Source organism: Myotis daubentonii, chromosome 16 (genome assembly GCF_963259705.1).
Source record: "Myotis daubentonii chromosome 16, mMyoDau2.1, whole genome shotgun sequence".
Classification (NCBI taxonomy): domain Eukaryota; kingdom Metazoa; phylum Chordata; class Mammalia; order Chiroptera; family Vespertilionidae; genus Myotis; species Myotis daubentonii.
In genome coordinates this window covers 57,441,584-57,466,178 of record NC_081855.1, presented here as the reverse complement: position 1 = coordinate 57,466,178, position 24,595 = coordinate 57,441,584, and the positions used below count along the sequence as shown (strand labels likewise).

General features: G+C 54.4%; 1 protein-coding gene across 2 annotated transcripts; it reads right to left on the bottom strand.

Annotated features, from left to right (window-relative positions):
- Nucleotides 1–1,090: 1,090 nt before the first annotated feature.
- On the bottom strand, nucleotides 1,091–24,595 carry FOXK2 (forkhead box K2). 2 transcript variants are annotated; one of them, XM_059671614.1, is made up of 9 exons: nucleotides 24,099–24,595; nucleotides 14,024–14,218; nucleotides 12,861–13,008; nucleotides 12,318–12,464; nucleotides 7,546–7,739; nucleotides 6,590–6,765; nucleotides 5,407–5,703; nucleotides 4,976–5,182; nucleotides 1,091–2,883 (listed from the first exon to the last, which is right to left on the bottom strand). In XM_059671614.1, exons 1-9 carry the CDS (start codon nucleotides 24,497–24,499, stop codon nucleotides 2,690–2,692), a joined length of 1,959 nt encoding a protein of 652 aa, XP_059527597.1. In that variant the 5' UTR covers nucleotides 24,500–24,595; the 3' UTR covers nucleotides 1,091–2,689. The 2 variants fall into 2 exon arrangements, with proteins under 2 accessions (XP_059527597.1, XP_059527596.1); XM_059671613.1 differs by having other exon boundaries at nucleotides 1,091–2,886; nucleotides 24,099–24,594.

Sequence of the window (24,595 nt, the reverse complement as noted above, 5' to 3'; positions counted from 1 at the left end):
AGGGGCAGTGTATTTAAGGAGCTCAGCTGTCTGCGTGAGGACCCTGCCACCAGATCAGCACCAGCACGCAGACACCCGGCATGTACCACGCCTTGTAGGCCACGTGTGAGTTTCCCTCTTGGATTTTTGTGTGGTTCAGGGCAAAGCTGCAGAAATGACTTTTCTAGTCCCTCAGGGAGCTCAGATGTTTGTTAAAAGTCTAAGTAGAAGTTTCTTGAAATCAGACTTTAGGCACTACCAGTGGACAGCTGGGGGGGGGGGGGGGGTCCTGTGTCACACGTGCACTGTGTGACACCAGGCCTCCAGCAGGGACACAGCTCAGTGGCCCTTGTATGTTGAGGGCTCTTGAGAATTCAGAGGTAAATTGAAAAACACTTACTTGGAATGTGGCAGTTTTCTAATCCATGTTTTCTCTGGTCGTCTTCTTAATATTTTTAAATTTCTATGAGCCAACTAGGTGAGGTAGTAAAAAGGGAAAAGGAGAGACTGTCCTCACCTGAAAAGGCCCTCTAGCTGCCTCAGAGTGGAAAACTATCCCCTCTCTAAAATCTGAGAACTAGGTTATCATCCCAGCAGAAATTCCTCCGGACCCGTAAGATCTATGTTCTGGGCTCAGAAATAACCAACGGATGGACTGGGCTGCGTAGGAAGGATCTGCCCAGCTCTTCCGTGGTGGTGACAGGTCGGTTTCTGCGTGGACTCGCCTCCAGGAGGACACGGTGTGTCCGGTCACTGCCACCCAAGCCAAGTTCCCCACGGGTGGTCTTGTGCATTCACCTGCCGGGAGTTCACAGTCGGGCACCAGCATGACAAGCGGGTCTGGGCCCTTCAGAGGAGCACCCGACCCCACACAGGACACAGCACAGCCTGAAATATTTTGCAAACTGCAAACCTCCTGAATAACGAGGCAAATCAACACACACACTCGGGTGTTGGTAACGTGCCTGGAGATGCAGGCTGCGCCCTGAGGTGCCCGCCTGTGCTCGGATCTGCAAGTGAGATTCTGCCACTGTCACACACGTGGTCTCTCATTCACCGATGGTTCCGTTTTATTTGTTAAATGGCTGAGTTATAAATCAAGCTATTTGCAGTAATTTCATAATTTTTAATATGCATGATCTGCAGTAACATTGTGACAGCTCCATACTTTGGATTGACACACAATACTTAGAACAGATTTATCATATTTGGTCTTTAGGTAAATAATAAATGTTTTAAAATTGCCTAAATATACCATTCTGAGCCATTTCATTCCATCAGGAAAATACAGGGTTTTTTTCCTCTCTTAAAAAAAAATTAAATACCAAAATAACTACATTTAAATAAATAACGTTATGATGATGACATTTAAAAATTCACAATAAGGCCAGAGCCCTCCTCGTTGCCCGGCTGCTCAGCCCTGACCCCCCAGAACACTCTGGAAAGGCGAGTGGTTTCCTTCCGGAGGAGCCGAGCCAAGGCTGGGAGGTGCCTCCTTCCTTCCATTCTCTCACCTGTGTCTCCTGTTTTCTGTAGGAGAGAAGTCAGCCTCAGCGGATTCAGTTTCAAAGGGTGATGGAATTTCCTATCACAAATCAGAAAACGACCTAGATGTTTCCCATGCTTAACCGCAGGGCGCTTGCTTCTCAGGCTCTTGTATTAACACGGAGTTTCTGCTCAGCCCAGCAGCTGCTCTGGGTGCGTGGGGCAGAGCTGGGGAGACAGCTGGTCAGACGGTGCTGACCCGGTGACAGCACCTAAAAGAGCGGACATGCCACCAAGAGAGCGGTGACAGGTGAGAGGGCTTGAGACAAAAGACTGAATTACCACCCCCCCCCAATAAAGTAGGAATAGTTCTGTTATTTTAAACACACAATACTTAGGAGACTTGTTTTACTTAGAGTGGAAAATTATGCCAGGGACCAAGTCAACACAAAGAAACAACAAAAAGTAGCAAGAAAGAGAAACAGTTAAGTGCAGCCCGCAGTCCAGCAGTTCATCCATGCAGCCGGCCGCGTCCTGTCCGTCCCACACCCTGACATGGAGGAGCACACTCATCAGCAGCTGCTCTGAGGAAAACGGGCAGTTGTCATCTCGTAGCTCCTCCTGATCGCCAACGGACAGTCAGTCCTCCCATAGGCGGAAAGCAAACAACGAAAACAAACAGAACCACGTTGTTTCTTTTCTCCAAATGAAACCCACACAAAGGTCCTGTGATTCCAAAGTTTCCAAGTAGAATGGAGTGATCTGAAATGCCAAAGACCCATTCTTTTGTAAAGAAAGAAAGTACACCCCAAATATTCTAGTTCCAAGTGTGAACAACAAAATACTGTCTCCCCGGCCAGCCCCGGGGGTCCTCGGAGGGGGTGGGGGCTCCTGTGCTGGCCCCCTGAGGCGGGCCTGTCCGGACGATGCGCTGGCACCGGGCCTCATCCTCATCCTCACTCGGAAGGACCGAGAGTCTGCTTGGGGTTAAAAGATGAGCGCTGGGCGGAGACACTGCCGGCACCAGGCTGCCGTGTGTGGTTTCCAAGTTCAGGTGTGAGTTTTGTCTGAAAGGAGTTGTAAGGCCACCTGGGTCTGTGTTTCAGTGCTGACATGAAGTCCACCCGCAGGCCTCTGCCCCCGAGAGCAGGCGCTCCAGCGTCGGGATGGGCAGTGTCTCCTTTTGGCACCAGAGTCGACAGGAAAGTTAGAAAGCTCTCGGCCACTAGTTCTGGACGCCCTTCTCCCTCGCGGCCGCTGGAGGCGTGTCCACACTCAGGGCAATGACGATGCTATCGCCTTCTTCAGTCTTGACCCGCTTCAGCTCCGGCTGCTCTGACTGGTCTCCATTCTGGCGCTTGGTGGGCAGGGAGGCCGATGCTGAGGCGTGTGTCGCCAGCATGTGCAGAGGACTCGCCGCTGCTGCAGAGAGACAGTGAGTCAGACCCAGGCTCTGCCTATGTCAGCTTCTCCCTGTGACCTGCACAACCCTGGATGGCCAAGGGGACAGGAGCCTGGGCAAATAAACTGCATGATTGTGGGTTATTTTTCTTAAGATACATTTTTTAAAGTATATTTTTTATTGATTTGAGAGAGAAACATCGATGAGAGAGAATCATGGATCGGCTGCCTCCTGCACGCCCCACACTGGGGATCCCACAACCCAGGCATGTGCCCTGACCAGGAATTGAACAGTGACGTCCTGGCTCCTGGGTCGATGCTCAACCACTGAGCAGCGCCAGCCAGGCTCTTAAGATACTTAAAAAATATATTTTTTAATTGATTTTTTAGTGAGAGAGGAAGGGAGAGGGAGAGAAACATGGATCTGTTGCCCTGATCCATGTTTACACACCCCAGACGGGGATCAAACCCACAACCTGGGTGTGTGCCCTGTTGGGGAACTGAGCGGGTAGCCTTTCAGCCTCTGGCCGGGGCTGATTGTGGGTGCTCTGATTAGCAGCTGACTTCGTTCCTATCACTCGGAGAGTGCATCATCTTGACAGAACCTGGGGGAGACTGAGGCTCAGGGTGAGGCAAAGGTGGGCCCAACAGGAGATGGCTTTGCTGTGGTGGCCAAGGAGCCCCTGACCCCGCTCCATGCCGGATGCCGACCTCTCCACACAGGAGGAGGGAGCAGGCACGGGGCTCCGGCTGCCAGCTTCCACCTCAACCACGGGGCCCTCCCTCCTCGTAGGCCAACATGGGGCGTCCCTGCTGGACACAAGCGTCTCCACCTGCCCCAGGCTCTGTGCCCCCAGGGAAGCTCCAGGCGGTGGACAGAGGGTGGCTCTGCACTGAGAAAGCGCCACTGCCTCTAAGGGAGAGGAGGACTGGGCTGAGGGCGCCAGAGATGACAGCGCGCACCTGGCACGCGTGGCCCAGGCAGCAGAGGACCTGACGGCGCCTCACCCACCGAGGAGGACGAGCACACAGGGGCCTGGAGAAGTGACAGCTCTGCCCCCACAGAGCCCAGAACCCCGTCCAGTAGGGAGAGCAGCCCCAGAAGCTGCCAGAAACACTGCGGGAAAACAGCCAACCAGCCTCCCTGACGAACACGGATACAAACACCCTCCACCGAGCTCCAGCAAACCCAGGTCGCGCCGTCAAAGGCTCCTCACCACGACCACGTGGGCTGAAGCCAGGAACCCAAGGAGCCAAGGGAAGAACCCCCGGACCCTCCGCACACAGAAAAGCCCTGGAAACGACGGGCAAAGCAGCAGCAGAAGGGAAATTTCCCAGCACCCTCCAGTCCCGACAGGACAGCCCTGCAGCCAGCACCAGCCTCGGGGTGCAAGCTGATGCTCCCCTGGAGGAGGGAGAGGAGGGCCCGCCTCTGCGCTGCTCCCCGCCCTGCAGGTCCTGGCCCGGCCGGGACACAGGAAGAGGAAGCCAGGCTGTCTCCACTGGCAGAGGACGCGTCTTACATAGAAAATCCAACAAATTCCCACGAGAAAACGAATGCAGCAGCTTAGGGGATAAGATCAAAACACAAACCCACTGTACTTCTCTACAATGAACAATCTAAAAAGGAAATGAAAACACAATTCCATGGACGAAAATACCAAGACACCTCTGTCTCTATCTCAGAGCCAAGCTCCCTCCATTTGTCTGTCTTCTCCACACAGCCCATCAGGACCCGGGTGGACAGCGACACGCACAGGCTTCAGTGAGCCGCCCTCGGGACCACGCCCGACACTCCCCTGGGGGACACTGCCCCGCACAGGTCAGCGAGGACACCCCAGGGACACCTCCCAGGTCTCAGGCTGCTTCTAGGCCACAGGCAAGTCCACACACCAAGGGGGAGTGCTTTTCTCTAGGCTCTTCCAGACGCTCCTCCACTCAGCCCCTCCACGGGGATCCTGAGAGCCACTCCCACCAGCGCGGCTGGAGCCTGCGGGGGGGGGGGGGGGCGGGAGCGGGGGGGGGGGACTCTAACCATCATGCTGACTAACAGTCGGGACGGACGCGGAGCCTGCCCTTCGGAAAGGAGGGGAGGGTGCCCGCTGCTTACCGTGGTTCACCTGGCCGTGCACGGCTGCGGGGATGGGCACCACGTGAGTCCCGTTTTGTGTTACAGTTTTTATTGGAAGCTGGTGCTGACCTAGAGGTGGCTGCGGCACGATGGTGACCGTCTGGACGGGGGTCTGTGCCGCCTGGATGACCCGACTGGCAGTGCCCAGGGTGGCCTGGCTCAGCGCAGGGACAGGTTCCACTTTCACTGAAATGGAAAGAGCAGCCATGACACGGACGGCACTGCGGGCGCTGAGACCCTCCCCCCTTCCAGGAGAGCCCGGGGGCCAGAGGCCTGCTCTCCCCCCGCAGTGAGGAGCACGGGGACGCGGGGCCAGAGGCCTGCTCTCCCCCCGCAGTGAGGAGCACGGGGAGCACGGGAACGGCTGGGCCGGGAGGGCTGTGGCTTCTGGAGCTGGGACAGAGGCTCACCTTTCACTTCTCGGTGGTCTCCGTTCTCCTGCGGCTCCGTTTTCGGAGCAGCCAGCACGGCCGTCTGTGCCACCACAGCCTGCCCGGCGACAGTGTACGTGTTCGCTGGGGCCAGTCCGGCCACGCTGGTGACGGAGACTGCAGGGATCTGGTGGACAACGTGCACTGTCTGCACGACGGGCTGCTGGGAGGTCGAGGTGGTGACAGGGGCAGCGACAGCGTAGGTGACGGGCTTGATGGTCGGGGGGAGCTGCCGCTGCACAGCGATTAACACGGGCTGACTGGACAGCGGGGAGCCTGCGGGGATGACGGAGAGGCGTGAGGCTGGTGTCCCGTGTCCCTCCCACCCGTTTCCCCAAACCTGACGACACACGGACTGACTGACAGAACAGGGCAGGCCCCGTCCACCTGTAACGGTAAAGTCACTCACGATGAGACACGTGCAGTTTATCAGGGGCGTTTCCTTCACAGACCCAAGTGCCAGCAACGCAACAGCCTCTCTATCCACATTTCTTACCACAGCTCTTCCTACAGTTCTTTTCTCACAAAAACGATTTGGACACAGGAATGGGAGGGGGCTGCCCCTGGAGGCCCGACTGAGGGCCATGCTCCCCAGGCTCAGCCTTCCTCTCCCCCCCGGGCCAGGGAACGAGAGGTCGGGACACGAGGCCGGATGAGCCTGCACCAGCCTCTGAGTCAAGGAGACCAAGATGACAGGACAGGCTGGTCAGGGGCCAGAAATTCCAATACAGCAAAGCGCACACTCACCAACCAACTAGGAACCAGAGAATTAGGAATTTGGACACACTCCTACACTTCCGTTTGTTTTTAATCCCCAGGGCACGTATTTATTCTGCACTGTGACTTTATAAGTAAACTGCAAAATGCTCACCGATCACCAAATGGACGTTTTTTTGCTGCTGACCAATCAATGTCTAATTTGTTATTTTCTTTTTGGGGGTGTATCTTTTTCATAAATTTTTAAATGATGAAGCAACTAACTAAGAAATAGCTTAATTCAAAATTACTTCAGACACCTACCCAGTGTCACCTGCGGGAACGCTCAGAGCCCGTCAGACAACGCTCAGGCCTGTGCAGTGTCAGGTACCCAGGAACCGAGCCTCTCCCATTTCTCCTCCAGGAGCTGCTACCCCTCCCCCCGCCTGCCCTCTGCACGCCTCACCTGGTGCACTCTGGGCAAACCGTGCCTCCTGGATGACAGCCAGCTTGGGCTGTGAGGCGCCAGGCTCGGGCTCCAGGGGGGCCGGCGAACCTTCCCTCGACAGGCTCTCGGGGGTCTGGGCACCACTGGAGTGGGCAGACAGCACTCCGGCGTGGTTAGGAGAGGCGGGGGCACTTCTGAAGCCAAAGAGAAGACAGGGGTTCTTAAAGGTCAAGCACGCCCGCGCTGCCTTGCTTAACAAGTGTATTTCGCAAAAAGGGGTGTCACTGGTCTTCTGCCCATGATCTTCCTTTCTCTGTGGACACTTGTGACTGAGAGGGATACTCAGCGAAGACTCGCTTGTCTGTGCCAGGGTCACCACGGACTGGGGCGTGGCTGCCCACGCCCAGCGCAGGCCGCACAGCCACGGAGGTGGACTGCCGCCCTGTGTAAGCAGTGCCCATTGGTCAGGCAGCAAGCAGCGTGCAAGCTGGTGGGAGCTGCAGACTTACGTTATTGTCATTTCTTTTTTGTTTAAAAACAGTATCCATTAATGAAGTTAAAAATGTGTCATTTTAAACTCGGGCAATTAACACTGTATAATTTGATCCAGTTTCAGCAGCTACAAGGTAGCTTTAAAGAGCTCCCACAGGCCAAGGGAAAGGAAAACACAGCATTGATCGATCTGAAATGATACATTGTGACTCATCATATTACAATACGCAATGAGTTCAATGAAGCAGCAACTGCTACATGGAAACAAATTTAAATAAAACTTTACAAACAATCTGGATTGTTTCCGACACTGGAAACAAACACAGAGCATCCAACACTTTGTCTTTCCAAATCCCCATCCCAACATTTCATCATAATGCATTTGGTACTTCTTTCATTTTCCAAAGGAAAATTGACCAATACATCGAAGGTAAATTTACTGACCATGAAGTGAGGTCTTTTTGTTTGTCTTTTTTCCTTACCTAGACGAGAGCGGTCCCAGAGGGGTTCTAAAGCAAGGCACGCCCCTAGGCCGTCTTTTCCTAAAAGCCTGCTCTATTAATTTGCTTTCAGAAGCAGGATCTATCCTCCAGAATGAGCCTTTGCCTGGTTCTTCCTGGGAACGTGGTACTTTGATGAAATAACGATTCAGAGAGAGATTGTGGCGAATTGAATTCTATGAAACATAAAAAAAATACATAGAATTCATATATTTCTTTGCTGAGAAATAAAAATGTGCTTCATTTCAGTGCCCTGCACAGCAGAACCCTTGGTACCAGGCTCCTGCAGAGGGCAGGGAGGTCTGAAAGCAGCATGTGCTGGGGGCACGGTCCCTCCCGAGTGAGCCGACAGGGGAGGCTGGGGGGCCTCAGCAGGAGGGCCAGGAGCTACTCCACGAGGAAAGGAAAGCGCTAAATCCAACGGGAAAATGTCAGCTTCCACCTTTTTTCCAGGAGGGAAACCGAGGCTATCACTATGGCCACTTGTCTTTCCTGCCACCCTCGCCCTGATAGACAACTGAGCCCAGATAAGCCGATCCTTTAAGATCCTTTTTGCAGCGCAGAATTCGCTTTCAGAAGCTGTCATAGCCATCTACACTGAGTTCCTCCAGTACCAGGTACTGGGCCAAGCAGCACAGGCGAAGAATGAGCCCACGGCTGCGAAGTGTCAGTGACACCGTCTCCGGGAGCAGCTTCTACCTGAGCCTCACCGTGACCGACCACCGTGCGGCAGGCAGGGAACTCGGCCCTCAGCTCCCGCCCATCCTTGCATCAAGGAGCCTGGCTCAGGGTGGAGAGAAATGCCATTGGGCAAACCTCACTGCACCCTGAGGAACGGCTGCAGCAAACCTGGCCCCGAGCTGGCCGAGAGCTCCCCACTCAGCTCGTTCCTGCGTTCACTGTTCATCGATGTGAACACACTACCCGAGTTCCTCACTGGTAATGAAAGTAAAAGTCTGGGTTATCCAAACATCATTTCTAAATTCCCCAATTAACCTTCTGCTAGAAATGCAGCCATGGCCTCAACTTCTGAATCGCCAGAGAGGGCTCAGGATCAAGACGTGGCAAATACTTCTGCACACAATCCAAGTGCCCGCTCAAGGGCACCAGCCACAGGGCGTGGCGGAGACTGAAGGACACGGCACCAGGTACTACACTGGCAACGTGAAGGAGCCAGCTGGGTGGTGTGAGTATGAAATTTCTATAAACAAGTGTATATGAGATTTGTAATATTTTAATAACCACAGGTACTTGCTAGAGTGTTTTATCATAGGCTCTAGCTGATAACCAACCAAAACCTTTCAATCAATTCCTGCAGAAAACCAAATCTGCCCCCATAAAGACAAGACAGTCCTCCAACTGTACTCAGGCCTCTTAAAGTTCGGAGGAGAAGACATGCTCCAAGGCTGCCGGTGGAGAAAGCACAGCCAGGCGGTGACACACGGCAGCTGCCGCCTGGGCCCCGAGCTCCTCCGACAAGGGGGACTGCAGGAGTGGCCGCCAAGTCCCAGTGCAGGCTGTCTGACCGTCACTGCATGGCCAGGGTGCCGCTGCTGGGAGGGGAAGGACATGAGCACAGGGGGCCCCACAGAGAAAAGGCAAGACCAGGGAGCGGCTGCTTTCTGTTCTGAGATGTAAGAGGCCCCGTCGCACCAGAGTGGGGTCTCACCCCCTCTCCACCCTAACAACACCTCAGGGGCAAAGAGCCCCAGGGTCCCCTGTGACTTTCCAGCCAGTAAGACAGGAAGCGTGAGGAAGTAGCACTTAATGCAGACACAGCAGGATGAAGCAACTATGTCTCTGCATTCATTTAATAAGGCCTCTGTGATGTTTTTTAAGAGAAAGAAGGGAGGGAGGGAGAGAAACATCGATTTGTTGTTCCACTTCTGCATTCATTGGTTGACTCGTGCATGTGCCCCGTAGGGATCAAACCCACAGCCTTGGCGTCCTGGGACAATACTCTCACCACCTGAGCTGCCCGGCCAGGGCAAAGCCTCTGTCATTTGATCAAACCCAGCTCCATGAAACCACACTGGCTCGACTCCAGTGGTGCAGGAGTTGATACCGTGCTCACAGAAAAGGCAGCTACTATTCTTTAAAACTAAACTGAGGAAAAGGTCTAACCCTGAGCACCCCCCTCCCAAACCCCAACTGTGGCTGCTGCCGAGACCGGGAACCGGCACCTCCTGCCCTCCGCTGACCAAGAGGAGAGGCACACGGTCACTCAGGCTCGCTCTGCACGGTCCTCCCTGAGGTCCTTCCCACGCAGACTCCGTTTCTTAAGGGCAGTTTGCCTGTCTAGTAACCAACACTCAGCACTGAGCACTCAAGTGTTTGCTTTGCACAGAAAGTGCTTGTAAAGAAACTTGGGAACAAGAGACACACCCAGCATCTTCCAGAGGAAGGGCCACGCGCAGGCGGGGGCGACGGGAACCAGCTCTGGTCCTTTCAGAAGCCGAGGGCCCCAGAATTCTCAGACTCACGGTCACAACAAACACCTTCGCTCTGGGCTGGGAAGTTGTCATTATAAACCCTAAGAGGACATTTTGGCACATATATACGACCAAAGAGAAGAAGCATGCCGTCTCTCCGGACAGGTTCCTAGATCATCCCGTTTATCCCAGAATTCCCTCTGGATTGATACAAAGTCTTGCCATGGGTGCACAACGCTAGAAATCAAAAGTCAGTCTGAAAGGCAGCTGTTGACTCCCATTAAGTGCTCAAAACGGGTGGTGGGCAGTGTCAGCACCTCAGGAACCCACACCACGCTCCACCTCCACACCCGCCCCAGGCCAGGACACAACCTGGAAATCCACGTTTATAAAGAAAAAGGGCCCTGCTCTTTTCTAAAACAGGGTGCAGAGCGGTAAGAACTTTGGTGAGAGGAGGAGGGACGCCATGGGGATGAAGTCTCACACGGGCAGGCGGTGGGAAGAGCAGCTCGGAGACTCCTACAGTGAAAGGGCCCCGCGGCCGGGCGAGAGCTCGGACTATGGCGCTGTGGAAAGAGAACACACACTGGAGAGGGTGTGTCCTTAAGGCAAAGGGGGGGCTGCAGCAGGAACCCCTTCCCGCTACGGCAGCTGGAGGCAGGAGGCGTGAATTGTCCCGGAGCAGCCTGACACAGCAAGAGGCACAGTCGCCCTTGCGACCTTCATCTGGACAGAAAAGAAGACGTTTCAATAAAAACAAGCGTTAAAGACATAGTTCAACAGAGACGGGGTCTGACAAGTCACTCCCCGGAGACAGAAGCAACCGGGCAACGGGGCGCCCCCCTCGCCATGGCCATGGCCCTGGTCCCTCAGCGCCCTTTAACGAGAAAACCTTTTGATGCTCAGAAGCAGCTCTCACTCAAATGGATGATGTTTGGAAACACAGGGAAATACGACCATAAGGGAAAGGGGTCCTTAATTCTGGGAGGAAACTCTCACTCCATCAAGCCCAGCGGACTGGCTTTTCACAGCGTCAGAATCCCGCACACGGGGAGCTGAGCCCCACGGCAGCCAGACGTCCTGCTTCTGTCGCCCCGCTCCTTCCGAAGCCCAGCCTCGCCGTCCAGATCAAGTCCGGCAAGTTCCGAAAGGGTTCATCGGGCAACTGGGACGAGACCTGCCAGGCCGCTCACAGGGAGCCTCCTGCCAGCCTCTCACTGCCGCCAGGAAGGCTGCCCGCTGGGAGCACCCTGGCCAGGAGGGAGGCTGGGTCCCACCACTGCAGACTTGCCTGACTAGGACCCTGGGACAGGAAGCACTGGGGCTGGGCTGGGAGCCTGCTTTGGCTCACACATGCACCTCTGCAGGCGGAAGAAGTCAGTTCTTACCTCCCACTAAACAGAAAAGGGCCCCCGCCCTCGCCTACATCATCTGGTTATGGTTCAACAGACACATTTGTCACAAGATCATTTACTCATTAAGCCTCAAAGGAACTCTAGCCATTCCTGGTTACTTCATGAATTTAAAAGTTAGAAATGTGCATTTCTTCTCTCTCTCATTATGCTTTAATATTCTAGACTCCAAACTTTCCCTTTCCCATACTGTCTGAATGACAGAGATCCTACTGTATATACATACCCAGTAAATACACAACAGACCACAGAAAAAACCTACACAACGTAAAGGTTTAAAAATGAAACTAAATTAAAAAGCTAAACCATGCAAATATTATGCACTGATTTCAAAGTGTCCTCTGAGGAGGCCCTGGTTCCAGACACCCCAGGAATGGGTTGAAGTGCAGGCGGACAGGCAGGTGGGCTCCTCACTTTAGTGGGTTGCGGGCCACTCATGTTTTACGTCCTGGCTAGCCAGGAAGATAGCTTTGAAGAAGGTTCCTCAGTAAACAGTTTGAAAACTGTCTCTAGACAAACTTCCAAAAGCGAGGCACCTCAGCAGACGGCACGCGTAAGGGAGACAGAACAATGCTGGGCTAACTCCCCCATTCAGACGTGACGTGACGGCCCGATCGAAGAGAACCGGCAGCGCCCGCCTCCCCCGCCTCCCCCACCTCCCCGACCCCGTGGGGGTCCTGACAGTGCGAAGGGGAGGCTGACCGGTTTTCTGGAACCACTATTCCTTCCACTGGGCACCAAGGGTCAGAAAAGGCGTGGCAGCAGCGGGCCTCTCCCCAAGGGAACGTCACCCCCCACTCAGCACCTTCTCCCCCGGGGCCGGGTCAAACCACCACAGCTGAGCGGGAAGCTCAACCGGCACGACCAGGCACTGGGGGAAACGCTCCGCAACAAACTGGAATGGACTTACCTGCCAGCCCTTGTCCGCAGTCCGGTAGTATGGGTAGTTTTTAGTGATGTGCGTGTAAATTCCATTGAGGGTGAGCTGTTTATCAGGAGCCATTGTGATTGCTTGTACAATTAATTGTGCATAGGAATACGGTGGCTTTGAGTCATCCTGTATTCAAGTGGGAAAAAAAACACAGTATTGAAGTTATCAAGACCTTTACTAAATGTCCTAAAATTTAGGATTCTTCGTGTTTTTAGTATGTCTGTGTTCATGTGCATACATGTTCAGACGTGTGCACACACGCCACCGTCAGCATTGGGACACAGTGGATGTCACCCCACAGGCTGAGCGTTCTCCTGCACCCCCGTGTGCTCAGCTCTCCGCAGGCCCCACGACCGAGAGCAGGCTAAGCAGTGACCAGTGAGCCCAGAGCCAGCCCACATCCACTCCGACGTGCACGTCACTGACAGACATCGCGGGGAGGCTACTAGACACGCAGGCCGCACAGCGAGGCGCTGGCCACACGATGGCCCCGGTTCTATTTCAAGACAATGAAGCATTTACCTTGGGGCTGTCTCCACCCGAAGCTTCCTTTTCGTTTTCTGGCTGTGAGTTGTCAGCCATTAGACTGAGGTCAGATGCGATCACACGGCCCATTTTGTACCCTGAAGACCCTGCTCCCCGGGGGCTGGACGGGCAGGAGTTGGCAGCACTGTGGACGAGAAAGACGTCGCATCAGCCTACCACGGAGTGACCACCACACGTGCTTCCATAGCTGTTCTGATTTCAAGGAAAACAAACTGAAAGCAAGAGAACATCAGCATTTCCCATGGAAAATAAACTCGTTCATTCTCTGTGAAAGTGACGATCGCCCCAAGAAACGTGGGGACTTGCTTCCACGTGTCGTATCACGTGAACATAAAACAAACCCTCACAGGAGGAGGCGGCCCCGCTTCACCAGTGAGGAAGAGAAGCTCAGGATGGTTCTAGAACTGACCAAAGACAGAGCCACACGTTATGGCTGCAGGGCTCCGGCCTGGGGGAGGGACACAGCACAAGCTCACGCCCCCCTACCAGGGAGCTGAGAACAGGCTGGAAGGACGTGCCTCCAGCCACCCAAGATGGTCAGGGCGAGTCGGGGGGGAGGGCAGCGGCCTGCAGGGTCCCGTGGCTGCTCTGGACCTGGCGTTCAGCTACTGTCCTCTGTGAGCAAGGCACAACCTGAACACCGTGTACTGGGCTTCAGGCTCCACCAGGGACCGTGTACCCCAACGGCACCATCCTCCGCTTCCTGAGGACCCCAGGGTCTCTTGGGAAATAATGACCAACACAAGTTGGTCACTTCACTGGGATCCAACTCATCAATCCGAAGTACAAGTCATCAGAATTTACATAAAATTGTAGCAAACCAAAAAACCTCAAAATGAAAATGAAAATCTCAGACTTTAGACCAACATGACAAGTAAGAGAACCCGTAAGTAAAAACTAGGAACATCTGGGAAGCGCGTTTCATAATATCGGGAGCTGAGGGCAGATAGCGTCTGGTATTGTAAGTGTCCTCAGCATCTCCTTTCCACGGCTGCCAGCCCCTGGGGAGGGCATGGGGTCCCTGTGTGCTCCTGCTCACCACTGTTGACTCCCCATGGCGCTGGAGAGGACCAAGGCAGGAGGAGAGGACAGAGATGTGGACACGACCGGACATGGCCACCCCGTGCAGGCCCGCGTACCTGATGGTTCCCGTGGGGGAGGGCAGGGGGCTGATGAGGTGGGCCATGGTGTCTGGAATGTTGATGGTCAGGGGCGAGATGTGGGCCTGCACGGGCTTCACCGGAGACTCGGGTGCCTCCTGCTTCTCCCTCTTCTCGCTGGACAGGGCAGTGAACGTGATCTTGATGTTTGTGCTCGGGAACCTGAACGTGCACCTGAAAAAGAGCCGGCGTCAGTGCCTGCGGCTGGACTAGAGGGCGGAGTGCCCCTCCCCCAAATGCCCGGGAGCCTAGTCTGCGGGGGAGGAGGCCCTCAGAAGCCCACCTCGCACTCGCCTCACGTTATGAGCAGCTTAATGAACGAAACCACACACCAGGCATTTATGACTTTAAAATACCAGTAAACAAGAACTTCAGACCAGCCAAACAGGAAAAGAAGAAAAGGAGACTCAAAAAAGATTCAAATACCACTCCATCTGCATTACTTCTTTTTTTAAAATCCTTACCCGAAGAAACGTTTATTGATTTTAGAGAGAAAGGGGGAGAGAGAAACATTGATCAGTTGCCTCCCGTATGTGCCCCGACCTGGGATCAAACCCAAAACCTAGGCATTACTCCTTTTGTTTGTTTTTATATATATATTGATTTCAGAGAGGAAGGGAGAGGGAGAAAGGTAGAAACATCAGTGAGAGAGAATCATTGATCGGCTGCCTCCTGCACACCCCCTACTGGGGATCAAGCCCACAATGGGGCAGGTGCCCTTAACCGGAATCGAACCCGGGACCCTTCAGTCCGCAGGCCAACGCTCCATCCACTGAGCCAAACCAGCCAGGGCTAGGCAATACTCCTTTTAAAATAAATGCACAAAACTGCCCAGCTGGTGTGGCTCAGTTGTTGAGCATTGTCCTATGAACCAGGAAGTCACAGTTCGATTCCCAGTCAGGGCACATGCCTGGGTTGCGGGCTTGATACCCAGTGTGGGACATGCAAGAGGCAGCCGATCAATGATTCTCATCCTTCCTCTCTGAAACCAATAAAAAAATTATCTAAAAACAAACAAATAAATAAATGAATGAATGAACGAATACATTTTAGGTCAGTAGATTTAAAGCAGACTTTAGTACCCTTACTCTCCATTATTCCTTTCAAGATAAACATACAAGAATAACTGGGTCATTAAGCAAAAAGACAATTTTGTGACTGTTTCTTATTTAAGAAAAATCTTTCCGTTTCCTTTAAAAACTATCAGCGTTTTCACTGAGCAAACAAAAGTCAGACATATTAAATTTTGGGGCGAAAGGTTTACAATTTAACACTCTGGTTCACCTTTAATATAGCTTCCTTGCCATGACTAAAGTATATTAAAAAAATAAAAATAAAAAGGAATGCAAGCCAAATGCCTTCAAAGAATAAAAGTTAAAAATAGCTCCTCAGGCTCATGGTCTCCGAGTCTGCATTCACACCCAGTTACAAGCACCTGATTCGGGTTATATTTTTAAACAACCCAACGACCAGTGAAGGCATTCAGCTGGCTCTGCCCACCGCCCTGTCCTACTTGGGTGCTCGCCAAGGAAGGGTCCAGCACGTGGTCCCCGCACTCCAGGCGACATCATTAAGGCGATACCTCCCAACTCCTTAGTTGGGGCAGAGACAGCTCTCAGCAGGGTTGGGGCCTCCCTGCCACCAGGCCTTGCCCCCGACTTCTCTCAGAGGTCAGTCCTCCACAGCCTCAGTGGACAGAGCAGAACTGTATTCAGAGAAGAAGAGTGGACAAAGAGGGACAGGATGGACGAGGAGAGGGCGAGTCCGAGGCCTGGAGGAGCAGCAGCAGCTCCCAGAGAGGAACACGGGGGTAGACACGACACAGGACGGCAGTCGTGGGTGGGCCAGCCGCCTGTCAGCACCGCCTCCAAGCCCCCACCCCGAGGCCTGGCCTTCAGGGAGCCCCTGTGCCTCGGCCGGCCCACAGGCCCCCGTTCACAATTTCCAAAAACCCTGACCTGGACTCCTTGGCAGCCCATTCTGACCTGAACGGAGCAGGAGCTAATTATAGCCTGTAATTATCCCACTTAGAATATGCCTGTGTTTTGCGACATTGGCTGACAGGGTGCTGGGGGCACACACTGTGCTACTTTCCCAAAACCCAAGACACCACTGGCCCCCGGGCTGCAGATGGGGCCTGTCCAGGCCCTGCCTGCTGTGCCTTTCCCTAGGAATTTCCTCAGAAACATTCCGATTTGTTCAAGAGGAAATCAGGTGGCTTACTTCAAAAATGATGAATCCAGTAAGCCACTGTCCAGAGAGGACTCTCCATTTGTACTTTCGTTGTTGTCATTAATAGGCAATAAATGCACATAAAAATGGAAAGCCATCAAAGACTCCCTCCTTCCCAGGGCCTTCCCAGGGCTCCAGGCTCTAGCGGCAGCTCTGAGTGGACCCAGAACCATTCACATAAACAACTAAACCAGCAAGAGAAGCTGCCTTGAGAGGCAGGCCCCGGGCTCCAGCAGACAAGTGGCGTCTTCCCCAGCTCCTCGCCCCCACCCGACTGGCACCCCCACGGAGGCCCTCACAAAACCTCCTACGGAAAAATGTCCCATCTATACTAGTGCACAGAAAAGCTCCACCTACTGCCTTCTGGGTAACTAGAATCCCACTCACGGTCATGTCTGATCTTCAAAAGGTTAATCCCACTCCATACGTGACCCAACTGCAATGTGTCTTGTGTTTGGAATAACATCTCACAGGAAATCCTGAGTCCTGTCACAAATGGCTGGGCCTGGAGGGCATCGTGCTGAGGACAGTGAGCCAGACCCTACGGGGCAGACACTGCGTGACCCCGTGTGCGGTCCCTAGCGTAGCCTGACCTGTGGGGGCCGGGGCTGCAGGTGGGGGTGGGGAGTAGGGTTTCGTGGGGACAGCTTCAGGTTTACGGGACGGGCTCTGGAGGTGCTGGTGGTGGATGGCTGCACTGCAAAGTGAGGTGCTGCAAGCACTGAGCTGTGCACCTTAAAGATGGTCAAGAGGGCAGATACTATGTTGTGTGTATTTTACCACAATAACACAACACTTTTAAAGAGCACTTACTATTGTGTCTGGAACATAGGTAAGCACTCATAAGTCTTAGCTATTGTTTCTTTCTTTATTTTTTGTTAAAGACATTCATCAAGAGAGTGAGAAGACAAGCCAGCCTGGGAGAAAATATTTGCAAAAGACATCATGACAAAGGTCTGCTATCTAAAATAAGAAAAGAACTCTTAAAAGTCAAGAAGAAAACAATCCAATTTAAAAATAAGCAAAAGACAGTGGTTGAGTGACAACCGATCGACCAGAAGGTCATGGCTGGTCAGGGCACATGCCCAAGTTGCGGGCTCAATCCCCAGTGTGAGGCGTGCAGGATGCAGCTGATTAGTGATTCTTTCTCATCATTGATGTTTCTCTCTCCCTCTCCGAAATCAATAAAAATATATTTTTTAAAAAAGAAAAATTGCTGAAACCAGTTTGGCTCAGTGGATAGAGCGTCGGCCTGCGGATTGAAAGGTCCCAGGTTCGATTCCGGTCAAGGGCATGTACCTGGGTTGCGGGCACATCCCCAGTGGGAGATGTGCAGGAGGCAGCTGATCAATGTTTCTCTCTCATCGATGTTTCTAACTATCTCTCTCCCTTCCTCTCTGTAAAAACTCAATAAAAAATATATTTAAAAAAAAAAAAAAGACCTAAAGAGATACCTCACCAGACACCCTGGGCTGACCCCTAGGCAGTGCCAGCCTGACCCAGAATGAGGAGCCCGGACACAGACCCAATTTGCAAGGCCTCGGAGACGGGAGAGCTCCTGGTGTCCAGGGAAACCTGTCAAAGCCCCAGCTGACCGTCCGCTGTGAGACAGGACTTCAGGGAGCACAGTGTGGAGGAGGGCAGTCTTTGCAGTGAGTCTGGGAAAGTCACCAGGTGAAAAGGACTCCGATGGCCTTCAACCAACAGCAAACAGCAAACCCTAGGGAGAAGGAGAATCTGACTTCCTGAGCTATCTACGCTAATAAAAGAGAAACATGCAAATTAACCGTCCCTCCACAACGCCCACCAGCCACTGAGGCATATGCAAACAATCCCGGCAAAGATGGCAGGTTAATTTGCATACACAGGCACCGGGCGGCCGGGGGCGGGGCAGGTACTTCCCACCCCGCAGCCACTGGCATGCGCGGGCGCCAGGGAGTTGGGGAGCCGGGGTCAGGACGCGAGCACAGACGCCGGGGAAGCTCCTGCCCGGCTGGCGCGTGCGCAGGTGCTGGGGAGCCGGGGTTGGGGCAGCGCACATGGAAGCCGGGGGCAGGGCCTGGAAGCTCCCACCCCACTGGAGTGCATGCGCGGGCGCCAGCGCCAAAAGGCCTGTGTCCCTGGGACAGGCGTCCTCGGGAGCCAGGCCACACCGAACCTATAGGCCCGTGCCTAGGCCCAGAGCAGCCGAGGTCCCGGAACGTGACAGAGGGTGCACGTCGGGCTCAGGGGACAACCCCCACCCCCACCCCAGTGCACAAATTTTGTGCACTGGGCCCCTAGTTCCATTATAAAAGCCAAATGTCCAGTTTTCAACAACAAGGAAATCATAAAACATAAGCAGGAAAGTATGGCTCGGTCAAAGGAACAAAGTAATTTAACAGAAACCTGAAAAAGGTGAGACATAGGACTTGCTCGACAAAGATTTTAGAACAACTGTGTTAAATATGTTCAAACAGCTCAAAGGAAACCACAAAGAACTAAAGGAAACAGGAAAATGATGTATGAACAAGACAGGAATATAAAGAGAAATTAAATGAAGGAATGAAACAGAAAGTACAGTAACTAAAATGAAAAACTCAGCATACGGATCCAGCAGCATATTTGAGCAAGCAGAAATAAAGCCACAAACTTGAAATTATCAAGTCTGAGGAGGGAGAAGAAGAATGAAGAAGAGTGAACGGAGCCAAAGGACTCATGGGGCATCAGCAGGCAGCCAACAACATGCACATTAGAGAATCCCAAGGTGTAGAAAGGGGCAGAAAGAATATTTGAAAAAACAATGGTTGACAACTTCCCAAATGAAAGACACGAACCTACAAATCCAAGAAGCTCAACAAACCCCAAGTTGGATAAACTCAGAGCACTCATACTGAGACATTATAATTAAACCATCAACAGACAAAGAGAGAACCTTGAAAACTGCAAGAGAGAAGTAACTTGTCATATATCAGGACTCTCTCAGTAAGGTTAACAGATGGATTCTTCATCAGGAACGAAAAGAAAAAACCTGTCAACCGAGAATTACATCCAGGAGACCAGGCAAAGTGGGAACAGAAGACTCGAGGAGGAACCGGAATGGGCAGTTTATATTTAAGCTTCCACGTAACTCCAACAGCTGCACAACTGATGGGCACAATCCTAACATCTGTTTAGAAATGGAAAAACTAGCATTTTTAAAACATCACCTTTGCACTCAAATGCTATTATATTCTGAAAACACCAAACAAACAAAACAAAAGACCAAAACTACGTTGGGAGTAAGCCTCCAATTTACTTTATAGGGTTTTCTGTTTCCTATAGAGTAACACACTGTTTCAAATCACAGGAATGGCGATGTGTGCCTTAAACATGCCCTGGTGTATGAAGGTTCATTAGCAAATTTAAAAATCCTCATTAAAAACTGGGACCGGAAGTGCCGGAACTATTCTTCATTTTCCAAAAAAATCTTTCTCCTCAGCAGAGCATTTTACAACAGAAAAGTCTGCTGTTGCTAGAACAGCCTCCCCTTCCAGGAGGTGCCCACCAGCCACACCTGCGGCTCAGGTGGGCCCTGCGGGTCAGCAGGGAACGAGAACCGGCACCGGGTCCGACTAGAAGCCTGTCTCTAAGTGACAAGCAGGAGAATGTTCACAGAACAGGCGTGTCCTAAGCCAGCAGTCAGCGGGCACAGGTTTTGTCCCTGTGCCACTTCTGGGACCCGGTCCCCCTTGGAGGAGCAGCAGGGAGAGAGCTGAGTGAGAAGATGAGTTACAGCCTCACAACGGAAGGGGCTCCCAGACCCATCATCCTAGGCACCCCCAGCAACTCACTCGCCTAGAGGCCTGCAGGGAGCCCAGCTTCCGGTCCTCACTGCCCCAGAAAGAAACCTTGGCCCAGGGTTCAAAAGCGCGTGTGGCTCTCACACATCGACAAAGCCGTCTGAGAAAGAAAAGCGTCTATTGTAAATGGCCAAGCTCTATGACCGACAGCTGCGACGCACAACTGTCCTTCCGATCAGACCCTTTCCTGATGGAGCCCAAGGCAGCGCTTTTCCTCTTCCCCTGAAACAGGAATGTTTGTGATGAGGCTGACAGGTTGGAACAGAGCCTTCGAAGGCCCCCCCATGGACCTCTCCAGGCCCGGCTACCAGCTGACGCGGACCACATCACCTGTCTGTCACACTGGGTCCCCACGGCCCCTCCACACCAGGACACTTGTGATGGACAAACACATGTCCAGCAGGGACACAGGCACGGTGCTAATTGTGTCCCATGATGACAGGCAGTTAAGATCCCCATGTCACCCATGAGGGAACTAGAACGCAGGCAGCCACAGGCAGCCCAGCTCCAGAGCCATCCTCACCACGTCCGGATACAGTGAGTGGGTACACGAGTCCCACCATGTAGGCTTGTTCCTCAAAATGTGTTAGAAATTCAAACTATTTAAAAACCTCACCCGCCTTAAACTACGCATTGAGTGAACATTAAAATGACAGTCCCACCCCTGGAAGAACTACTAGACACTCAGTGAAGAAGTGAGCATTGTTGTTGTTTTAACTTAGTCAAGTAACGATCACGCTAAAATAGCTGCATGGTGTCCCCCGATGTCTACGAACCAGGGACAACAATGCATCTCCATTTGCCAAATGAACGCACGCTGTGCTTCTAAAGACAAGTCATAGTGGTCACTAGAAGCAGCTACTTTGTACCCTGAGGCTTTCCACAGCGCAAAGCCCCTCCGCCCCTGTGCATCTGCCCTGACCCGTCACCCACTCGTGGGTCCAGAGTCTGCCTCCTGGACCCCACTCTCAGCTCTGCCGACAAGCTAGTCCGAGTCTCAGGTCATGAGGTGAAGGTGGTTCGGCCTCCCCTACTGCCCTGGGGCAAGAGAACACACCATCCCCGCGGAGAACCAGCTGACGGCTGCCAATGGGGGTGGTGGGCGCATAAAAACCTAAGTGAATGAACAAAGGAAAGGCAGCCACCAGGCCTCACCAGTGGCTCTGTCGGGTCTTCAAACAAGACACCCCATTCTACCTTCCTCTCCTCTCCTCGTCCGTGTCCACTCCCTGGGCTGCGTGGGCCTCTGCTTCACCTCTCAGTGGGTCCCTCACCCACTCACGCTGGTGATCCACAGGGTCTCCTACCCTAACCTCACCTCCGCTTTCCTTACGATACCACCCCACCCCCCGACCCTCTGACCCCCACTCCCTCCTCATCTCCACCGCACAGGCAGCCTCCTTCCTCCTCCTAACGTCCTTTTCCCGGGTCAGCTCCTCTCCGCACGCCCGTCCCATCACTGCCCTCGGTCTGGTCTGCTGTTCCCCGGAAACCTCAGTTCTGCCCCATCCCTGCTTCTGCACAAGACCCAGCCGGTGAGTTCCTAGTTCTCCTCCTGGAGCTCCCCTGGAAAGCGCCAGGAGCCACTGCCCGTGGCCTCTTTCCAGTCCCACCTCAGAGGACGCCATCGCTAACTTGGTGAGAAAGCCTTCATGTGTGACATCACTGAGCGTGATCTGCAAGTTAAAACCCGCCACATGGGAAAGGCGAGGCGGCTGGCTCCCTGACAGCTAGTTTAGCCTAGGAACACGGCCACCCTTCAAAATCAACAGTGGCAGTTCTGCATGTTAAAGAGTTTGGAGCAACAATAAACCCAACTTCTATTTATGTTTGGCTATTAGATACTGTAGGATCTTATTGATAAAAAAATGTCAAACTCAGTTGACATTTCAAAGTATGAACAATTGTTAAAGAATTGCTTATTTTTATTTATAAATTATACTTTGTTTGCTACCATGGCAACAAGAGTAACAACACACTCAGACATTCCTGCCCAACCAATCTCACTGAAACACTTTCCTGCTCACTCAGGCCCCAGACCAGGTCCGCAGACAAAGGCGGAGCCTGTCCTCAAAGAGGACAGTCTTCATTCTGTCTCTGCCGCCGTGAAAACCGATCCCCCGCCAGCCCGCAAACCTCAGCTCCACAGCGCGCCCCCCAAGGGCTCTTCCAGCCTCCATTTCACCTTCTCCAGCCGCCTCCAGCCCAGCCACGCCCACCAGGCCACCTCCACCTGCCCACTTCCAGAAGCCCTGGCAGGTCACCCAGGGCTCCCCACTGAGCTCACAGCATAGACCCCCCCACCCCCCGATTCCCAGTAACTCCTGCACCTCCAGCCAAGTCAGACACTCCTGGGAATAAAAAGATGCTTTTTATTTAGCCCTGCGTACGTTGTGGAAATCACTTGTTTTCTGGAAAACCACAGGCCCTGGCACACACACACACACACACACACACACACACACACGTGCTGGTCCCTGCTGGGCACGGGGCTCCCCAACCACCAGGAAAAGGTGCTGCATTCACATCTGACTCAAACCATTTAAGAACACTCATCGCATCCTCATCTTTCTCTATTCCCCCCAAATTGGTACATTTGGTATTTTAATGAGATGATGACGCACCTTCAGCCCAAACTCCTCATGCACCGACTCCGCATGTGACTGTTTCATACTAACTACAGAATGCACACTCATCCTGGTGCTGGGATTGGAGTAACAGCCTGCCATTCAGCAGCAGACCAGCCACGGGTGCCCTACTTCTTCACTCCAGTGACCGTCAGCTCCGCAGGCGCCTCTGAAACAACAGGCTATTCCAGCCTCTGCAGAGCGGCTCCACGTTACGTGCTTTCAGACTCAACAATTCGATGTTTTCACTTCAAAGAACTTGTAACATAAGACGGAGTCTAATTTCAAGAAGAATTCCTAAAAGCGTGTCTACACGTAGCGGGTGCCAATCGCCTTCACACGACTTACTCCGTCGGCCTCGCTGCGGCCACCCTACCCTGAAGCCTGGAAAATGACGCCTCACAGAAAGGGTCCTACAGTCACCCCCTTATTTCACGTGAAGAAGGGGCACCCCGTGGGCAGAGGGGCCCGCCCGCCTCTCGCTCCCTCACCCACAGGCCCAGCTGCGTCCATGTTCCGCCGTCAAGGCGAGGTCCTGGCCGGGTGGAAACGCGGTTTTCTGTAAAACCATCTCCACCTCCTCAGTGAGGACGGCATCCCCTGGTGTGACCGGGAGTCACTGCAGACCACCGGCACCGGTACCGGCACCACCACCGGCACCGGCACCGGGAGGGGCCCGGAGGCCAGCGGCGCGGGCGTCAGGCTGCCCACCGAGCCAGGAGCGGCGCTCTGACCCGGGCGGGGCTGGAAGCAGCGACAGTCCGGCCGGCGGACAAGGCCCCTCGCCGCGGGCGGGCGGGCGGACCGGCGCTCCCAGCAGCTCCCCGGATGCACGGCTCCGGCCTCGCAACACACCGGACTTTTAAAAAGTCACGTGAAGCGTCCACTTTCCCCAACATTTCATTTCAGGTTGTGGCACAGCCTTAAGAACGCATCCGCCTCGGGCCGCCCAAGGCCGGGCGGGGGGAAGGGGCGCCGCTTACAGGCCAGGCTCCCGCGGTCACTCACCAGGGACGCCCGCAGAGCGCAGAGCGAGAGGAGGCGGCCTCCCGCGCGGCGGCCCCGCCACCAGGCTGCCGTCTGGCCCGCGCCGGCTACGAAGGAGGCGCGCAAACTCCCACCCGCGGCGGAGCAAAGCCCTCCCGGGACCCACGTGCACAGGCGCCTAAGCCCGCAGCTTTGGGGGGCCGGGGGGGGCCGGCTGCCGTCTGCGTCCTGTCGAGTGGGGTGCACGAGTCCTGGGGGGGATCCGGCCGGGGGGACGGGTGGGGGTCGGGTCGCGGGTCGGAGGGCGGCCGGGGCTGCGGGCAGGATGGGCGGGTCGGGGTCGGGGTCCTGCTGGCGGGTGCGCCCCCGGCCCCGGCCCCCACTCACACGCGCGGCAGCTGCAGCGGCGGCGCCCCGCGCCTCTGGAACACGCCGTCCACGAACACGCCGTTCTTGCCGAGGCAGCGCAGGTAGAAGTCGCCGCCGGCGTCGGGCCCGGGCTGCGTCGAGGGGTCGGGGGCCGCCGCGCCATGGCCGCCGCCCGGGGGCGTGAAGATCTCCAGGTGGCGCCGGGAGATGAAGCTCGAGTGGCCCATGCTCACGTCCACCGAGCCCTGCGACGAGTTGCGGCCGATGGTCACCGAGCGCTTCTTCATCAGGTACTCGAACTCGCGGCCCTCGAGGCGCGCCACGGCCCAGCCGCCCGGCGGGGACCCGCCGCCAGCGCCGCCGGCCCCGCCGCCCGCGGGAGGCCCGCCCGCGCCCGGGAGCGCCGCGGCCGCCGCCATGGGCCTGCGCGGGCCGGCGCCTTCCGCCGCCGCCGCCACGGAGCTGAGGCCCAGCGAGGCCGCCGGCCGGCGAGCGACGAGCGGCGGCGAGGGGCG

Excerpts from the sequence above, each read along its gene's own strand:
- FOXK2 (XM_059671613.1), bottom strand. The coding sequence starts at position 24,499 with ATGGCGGCGGCCGCGGCGCTCCCGGGCGCGGGCGGGCCTCCCGCGGGC. Across the intron at positions 6,766-7,545 it reads CTGGGACCGCTCTCGTCTAG|AAGTGCCCCCGCCTCTCCTA; the intron begins GTAAGGAAAAAA and ends CTTTGGCTTCAG. Across the intron at positions 5,183-5,406 it reads AGACCACCGAGAAGTGAAAG|TGAAAGTGGAACCTGTCCCT; the intron begins GTGAGCCTCTGT and ends TTTCCATTTCAG.